This window comes from Micropterus dolomieu, linkage group LG03 (assembly GCF_021292245.1).
Source record: "Micropterus dolomieu isolate WLL.071019.BEF.003 ecotype Adirondacks linkage group LG03, ASM2129224v1, whole genome shotgun sequence".
In the NCBI taxonomy this organism is placed as follows: Eukaryota; Metazoa; Chordata; class Actinopteri; order Centrarchiformes; family Centrarchidae; genus Micropterus; species Micropterus dolomieu.
Window position 1 is genome coordinate 22,194,172 of NC_060152.1, and position 8,348 is coordinate 22,202,519.

Here is an 8,348-nt window from a genome sequence, read left to right on the forward strand (position 1 = left end):
ATGAGAAAAAAAAGACAGGAACTGGTAATGTATAAAGAGTTGTCAAAAGCCCTCCCACACTTCTTGGCTCCAGTGACAGACACACAGAGCCCAGAGTACCCTGTGGTCTGGTATGGAGATCCGTCTGCGATACCACTCTTGTATGAGAAACAATCAACACCCCCCCCCCCCCCCCCCCCCCCCCCCCCCCACACACACACACACACACACACACACACACACACACACCCTTATCACCGCCCTCCCTTCTCCTGTTCCTCCTCCTCTCTCTTCCATCATTGCTGCATATTTCCTCACCTGATTTAAGCATTTTTCCTGGATGACTTTTCTTTGTGGAAGCCTTCTATCAACACCTCCAACATCTCTATATATAGTAAGTTGTATATAATGGCAGCAAATTGTGGATCTTTCTTCGCCTTCTGCATCCATTATACTGTTAAACCCTGTGGGTGGTATAATAGTGGGACAGTTGTTGCTAAATCTTCTTGTTGTAGTGTTAACAAGAAGTGACTCAACTGATGTGTGCAAAAGGGGCAGGGTTGGCAGTAAAATAAAAATCAAAGCAGAAAGATGTTTTTTGTGACGTTATGTCTTCAGCCTTAAACAGTGCGAGCAAAGATGTGAAAACAAGTCATTCAAAGCCCAAAGAAAACTTCATGTCTATTTATGAATAAAGTTGCTCAGATTTGTGTCCTGGCAACCTGCAACTTTTTCTACTTCAAATATTGCTAAATGCTAATGGGTTCCTCATAATAAGTGGCATTAGCTTTATCCACCCAAGCTCCACCCACTTCAAACCAGTGAAAAGTGCACAAACAAATACTTTGGCACATAATTTAGTGTTCAGGTAGGATCCCATCACATGTACACTGATTGAGATAATATGGTTTTAGAATCTTTAACTCCACTTGTCCCTTACTGCCGCTCTCCATGAAACCAGTTGCCCTTTTTTCTTTTCCTTGCTCCACCCCTCAATAGACCCCAACGACCTACCCACCCTGTCAATAGGCAGAAATCTCATTACCTGTGATGTCCCACAGGCCTAAACACAATCAGCCCCGACACCTAGACCTCTCTCAGTCAAAGTCAACCAAAACAGGACTGGGACATCAAATAACACAATCAGCCCGCTCCCCACGGACAGATTTATGACCCTCATGTCCACAACGGCAGCTTGTTGTTCCAATCCAATTGTAATGATCAATTGGCCACTAATCCCAAACACCAACACTAGCACCACAACGCACACACCTTTAAAGCAACCATCCATCAAGCCACAGGCCTCATATCAGAAATTGTTGGGTCGATGTGAGCCACCCTGGATGTATGAGGTTTCTGATGGGGCTCGAACAAAGATGAGTTGCACATAATCGAGTGTCTTGTTTTCATAAACGCAACAGCTGAGGCCCAGAAGCGCTGGGGTGGCAGAATAGGAAGGGGCATAGGAGAGGGCTGTGGAGGGCAATGGTGTAAGGACAAAAAATTGCAATAAAAGAAGTGACAAGCACATTCAACAGATACTACAATGTTCCACTTCACCCTGGGAATTTCTTTTTCATTCTAAGAAGTTCTGCTGTGCTCAGTTCAGGCTATTAGATGTGGCTCAAAAAATGCATAAAATATCCTTTGAGAACAATCGCATGTTTACTCATGCAGGATGAAAAACAAGACATAAAAGAGGAATGAGAACAAATCCTTTGTCTATTGAGTCATAACTGATTCCAGACAATTAAACGTTTGTCCCCAAACACAGGCTAACATTTTACTTGCTGAGCAACACAGTGGGTACTCTTGATGGAGTCTCATTCAGTAATAAATTAAGTATAATAACATCTGCAAGAGAGGATAGTTCTTGATTTCATAAGTAAGTGCTCACTTTGAAAATGTACTTTGTCTGTGGAGCTAATGGAGAAAACACCATTAGCACTTTGTTTCAAGTTACACACCACTAATGAGAGCAGCTAATTGCCTGTTACACACAAGGCAATATTAGTAATCCTTATCTACACCTATTGAGTAGTTGATTTCAATAGACTGAACAAGGACTTCCATGCTAGCTGCTCTGTGATAGCAACACACTCACAATGCCAATGCCAACATGGTGATGTTTAGCGGGTATGTTTACCATGTTCACCATCTTAGGTAAGCAAATTAACATTGAAACTTTTGCTAATTAGCATTGAACACAAAGTGGCTGAGGAATGTTTTTACTTTTGCAGGTATTTTGTCATAAACCAAATAACTGGTTAGGGCTAGGGGAAAAATTACAGGATCATCAAATTTACTACATCCTGAGTGGAACATCTGTACCTGTTCTCATAGATATCCATCCAACAGTAGTCAAGACATTTCACTTAAAACCACAAACAGGAACACTTGTTGTGGCCCTAGGGGAAAAGTCAGGTGATGACCAAAGTCACTTGGATACATGAACTGGGAACCATGAATCTATGTACAGAATTCTGTACCAATCCAATGTAGTAGATGTTGAGATATTTCTCAGGATAAGTAAAACCTTTCATCATGGCTCTAGAGGAAAAGTCAGGGAATTCCCACCATCATTAGGATTGCTCCTCTAGGCACACTGAATGCCCATGGTGTCCATGACCAACCATCATAGAGATATTTCAGTCTGGACCAAAGCAGACTGACCCACGCCGCTATGGGAGCTCCTGAAATAGGAATTATGTACAGCACAGGTATTAATTACATGAAAAACTTCAATACAGTAAACCTGATGCAATTGCACAAGACTGCACAGCCACTATGTTACCTCAAGAGGGAGACATTTATGCTATAAGCCAACAGGTAAGGAAGGGGATTTAGTTTAACATACTTGTTTGTTCATTTCAGCAATCATAAAAAAAAAAACTTCAAGTCAGTGAAGAATGAGTGCTTTAAGTTGAATCCTTGCTTATATAAAGTGCAAACTAAGTTCTTCATTAACATTACACTACGGCCATGCTATAGAAAAGTGTATTTAAATTTGGGCCCTTTCTGACAGTGTTCAAACACACTCGCACCATCCATTCCAGCTCTATATCATGCTACCAAACATGCACCTTATCAATTACCACTGCCACAGTGACACAACTGCCTGTTTACATTTCTTTTTTTTATTCAATCCAAGAGTCACATTAACAAGTTATATCATAGCAGTCCTGAACAGACAAATTCAAAGTAGCTTGCGGTAATGACTCTTCATCATCAAAATGCATTAATAAAATAAAACCTGTTGAGTATAGAAAAAGACATGAAGTAAAGCCACAGAGAAAACAGAGCTCAGTTTCTTGGTCCACAGACAATGAGCCATCAGAAAGACACTATCGCTCTGTCAGAGTACACAAGTCTTTCGTCTTAGGCTCACTGCTGGACAAACTGTTGTAAGCAGGCAGCAGTAGCATAAATACAAGTTTATCTCTTGCATGTTTACATTTTCTCAGACTGACAGCAAGTAGGAAAATGAGATTCACCTCTACAGAGGTATTTAAAGGAAAGGAAAGTGAAACAAGTGTGGGAAAAAAAATGAGCACAGTATTTCCATACAGCCCCAGTGTGGAATTGTTCTGAATGTAAATGATGATTATATATTAATGTACATACTTGACTTGCTGATGAACTTTAACATCCATTAGACCTTCACATGGACATTTCGGTTTCAACAAAACTGCATGATGAGTTACAGTGGCTCAATAACATTTCATTCTGAGTCAGTTTTTGAATATCAATTCTTTGTTTCACTTGTAGTTCACAATCAGATTTTGAAAAAAACCCTGTATGGTTTCCCCTCGTGCATACAGAGTGATCTGCATATTTAACCACCTGTTGTAAAATCACAACACTTAGGAGTAATACTTATCCATTCCACTGTGCAAACTATTTAGGTCATTCAAATCTGTACGTTGTCCTGCACGTTTACAAAATAATTTCAACATACGCAATTTCCACAATCCTGAGACAAAGCCGAAAAGTAAGTCTAAAAACAACAGGGTTTACACTAAGCAAGCTTTTTCTTACAGTACAAAAACAAATGTGGGGCAAGGGGCAGCTTCCTTTAATGTGTAATCCCAAATATCCTCCCATTACTGCAGTAAGTTCACAAATGCAAACCTATTCATATTAACAAAACTGAGCTACAATACTGTAACCTACAAACTCATCATGCTTTACAGCAATGTGATATTTCTTCAAAAATTAAAGAAAATAATCTAAAGTGCAAGCACAAATACGTATCATTTAAAAAAAATTTAAGGGGAGGGAATACTAAAAGATTGTGATTTAACATATCATGTTAGTTTATATGTGCGTCTGCACTGTTTGTGCGGTGCGGCCCGTCATGTGGTGGCAGATACCTCAAGGCCATATGCACTCACACGTTTGACTATATCAACCAGCACACCTTAAACATGTAACATAAAAAAGTCAATGGAGAGAAGGTTCAAATGGGACAAAAACAAGTACATTTGAAAACCATGATTTCTTTGTAAAATGTCCACTGGAGATCAGCGCTTTGAGTAGCTTCTGATTGTGACAAGATTGTCTATACATTCTCTTTTTTAGCATAAAAATTCTATAGATTCAAGGCTATCGGTTTCCATAAGAAATCTGCATTTTGTTTCTAAGCCATCTCATCTCAGCGATAACGGTAATAATATAACAACAATAAAACTTTTCACTGTTTAGGAGGAATACAGCACAAAACAATTGCAGTATTATACAAAGAAAAAAAATGCGGCTCATTTTTCACCATCAATACAATCTGCAGAGGAGAGAAGATCACAGATCTTTGTCATGGCAGTGAAAATAAAAATCATTCATATACGTATATCAAAAATTCACAAAATGTCCTGCATTTGGAATATTCAAAATACATACTTCTTAAGAAGGCTTAAGAGATGTGAAATATTGCTTCACTGAAAGCTATAACGGCGATACAGTTTGCATGGTCATGACTGTGGTGGGAATGCAAGGCTCACTGAAAGAAACTTAGAATAAAAAAACAACACTTTAGTTGTAAATCCCTATGTAATATCCATAACCAAAAATCAACAGAACCAAACCATGAACGCAGAGATCCCAAGTATAACTGGCTACAGATTCTTATACATTACATTTCATCTGGAGATCAGGACAGGTATTCCCTTTAACAATTAGCTGTCCTATAAAATTACATGATGTAAAGCACTGTGCAGCTTAATTTAACTTTCATTTTTTGTGTGTGTGCTTTTTAAGCGTTAGGTTATGTTGTGTGTTTCCAGAAACAGAAAGACTCAAACCAGCCAATAAAATTGTTGTCAAATGATTGAATGAGCATCTCTGTGTGTAAAACATTGTTGTCAACACATCCAAAAGTTGATTGTAATTTTAGATTAAGTTTCTTAAATTAAAATCAGACAAAAAAAGAAACACTACTGTACTGGACACAATACGTCCTCCCAAGTCTTAATACAACTTTCTTTCCAGTATCAATCAATGTAACAATTTCCTAAAATAAATAATTTAAAAGCCACAAAGGACTAATGAATATCTCAATTATTTGCCTGATTTTAAATAACATTTATCTTAAATATTCCTTCATTTTAATTTGATTTTATAGAAAATGTGTTTAATCATTTTAAACACATTTTATGGCCAACAGCTGCATCAGTTTCAAAGGTGGATCATTTTAAAAACATGACTGTTTGGTGAATAAAAACAGTACATACTTTCTCCCATGCACATCTGAAACATAGCACGAAGGTTAATTTTACCTGTGATTAGGGGAGGGGGCCAATGTTTAAGTATTATATCCTTCCTACACGTATACTGCAACAGTAGGGATTTCAGACAGCCTGATGCTGTGGAAAATGTAGGAATAATTAAAAATGTAACAGTGTAACACAGAAAGGGAAGTGGTATGACCTCGCCTTTAGAATATCCAACAAAGCCAGCTAACTGAATGTGCTTTCAATGGCCACACATTGTGAATTTCCCATCCTTTACAGCCATTACACTACTGACAGTACAAACATGACAGGTGACATTAAACCACCCAATGCATTTTTGGTCCACATTTAGTAATTTCAACAATAAAAAAAAGACACTTGAATTTGCCAACCTGAAAGAAATAACATTGGTGAAGTGAATGTGAATTAGGAATAACTGGGCAGAAGAGTACTGATGTCATAAGAAAAAAAAAAGAAAGAAAAAAAGACATGCACATAACCCAGTGAGCGTCAAAAATGATGACATCATACAATTTAAATTTTTCATTTTTGTCACTGAACCCTGAGCTAAATCAAATATCTTTATATTCATATATGTGTATCAGGCTCATAGCAATTATAACTCACAGACACCTGAGTTCACCTCAAATGTGGCTACTGTAGCTAAGCTAGTAGTCACGCAATTGTCACTGGCACCCTCAGGCCTTCCTTCTTTAGATAAATAATCCTCAACACTGCTCAAAATGACATGAGCCAATGCATTCTGCACTTTCAGTTAAAAAAAGGCAGCTACCATTTAAAGAAAGAAAACACATAAAAGTTAACAAATAAAAGAGAATCAAACACTGACTTCACTAAGAATTAGGTGTCTTCACTGTTTTTTCTTGCTTCCCTCATGTAAAAAACATGCACAGTTAGTACTATGTTGGAGGGAAAAGAAAAGCAATTCAAATAAACATTTGCCCCAGGACTTTTTATAAGTGCTTGCCCTTCAAGTATTGAATCTGAAAAAGCCAGTGTTTGGCATTTTGATGATTTTTGCTATGAAAAAAAAAAAAAGAAAAAGGAATTTATAACAAAATAAACTGTTAGCAGGCTGAAAATAACCTCAGGAATTTCATGGACACAATACGAATAAAAAAAGGGTTAGGTAAACTTATTCATTTTTGTAGTTATATTTACTGAAATGTAGTCCCTTATAATTCCAACAAGTTACTAACAAGTAACCAACCTCCAACCCCCCAACCACAACACCCTCTCACCAGGAGAGGTGTTAGTTTTCTCCCACTACATTTTTAAACCCTTTTAGTTGTGTTTCTTGAGGAGTCCATCTACTGCGCCATGGTCATTGGGGCTGAAGTCGGGGCAGATACCGTTGGCTGTTTTGGTGGTGGCAGTGCCTTGCAGGTTCGGGGTAGCCAGGCTGGGCTTTGTTTGGTGACCGTGGCAGGGACTGCTGTGGAGGCCTGCGTTTTCTGTGCACAGGTACTCCTCAGAAAAGTCTGGGTGCTGCTCCACAAAGCTTCTGAACTTGTCTGTGGAAAGACCACAAGAGGGCACCAGAGACAAAGGAAACAGATCAGATAAAATGTTATATTAAAAATTGCCCAGAGACTGCACTTAAATCTGAAGTGGCCTGGTTGTTGAATGTACTGCTCAACTTGAGAGGGTGAAAAAAAAGTCAGGAAAGAACACTACTGATGACCAAGCAAAATTCAAAACAATGATTCGATTAAGAAATATTTAGGCCAATCAGTGATCAGGCCTGGTTTATTTTACTTAGTCTCTTACCAAATGTGATCTTCCCTGTGTCTTCAGCGTCGATGGCAGTAAACAGACGTGACACGCTGAGGTGAGTCACTCCTAAAGCAGTCTTCAGAATAACAGCCAACTCCATCTCTGTGATGGCACCGTCCTCCTCTGCCTCAAACATCTTGATATAACGGGAAAGAAATGCAGATGTCATCTCTTTGACTTCGCCTTTAGAGTTGTCAGGTTCAGAGCCAGTTACACTGTTAAGTGGGTACCCCTTTTAATAATTGGTGGTTTCACAAATAATCAATATGTTCTAAATGGGTTTCATGAGGCCTAAGTTAACAGAAGTGCGCAACTTGAAGAATTATGAGAAGCAATACAATGGAGAACATGAAGATGAAACCCGTGCTATTTGGTTTTCATGCAACTAAGACAACAGACATGCTGCAATTATAACCCATGACTGCACATTTCATCGGATGTTATGCAATGCTGATCTGAGCATGAACATGGTGAAAGAAAAACTGTAAACATGCGTGAGTATGCTATGCACTAATGATGGAAAGAACTCCATTTCTTTTAATTATGCAAAACACAAAACAAAGACCTGAGCGGCATTTTAAGGTAGCAAATGTCACGCTGATCCTAAGCAAGCGCAGAACCCTCTATTCTGCCTGCTGGTTAGATAAGCACAAAAGCTTGAAACAGAACATACCTTGAAGGCCAATTTCATCGTTTCCAGAGTTTTGGCAGGTCTGCATACGACAGATAAGGCTATCACATATTCTCTGATATCCATGCGGTTATCTTCATGCTAGAAAAAGCAAGAGAAAACGCGTTAGGAAAGATGAAGACAGAGGATTTGAGCAAGACCTCTAATTTATTTCA

At 38.5% G+C, this 8,348-nt stretch overlaps 1 protein-coding gene across 1 annotated transcript in view; it reads right to left on the reverse strand.

Annotated features, from left to right (window-relative positions):
• Positions 1-3,094: 3,094 nt before the first annotated feature.
• The window catches only part of LOC123968497 (lysophosphatidylcholine acyltransferase 1), a 30,415-nt gene continuing 25,161 nt past the window's right edge, over positions 3,095-8,348 (reverse strand). The window contains exon 14 of the mRNA XM_046045313.1: positions 3,095-7,240. Within this exon, the coding sequence (XP_045901269.1) occupies positions 7,011-7,240 (230 nt within the window). The 3' untranslated portion in view covers positions 3,095-7,010. The remainder of the gene's footprint in view (positions 7,241-8,348) is intronic.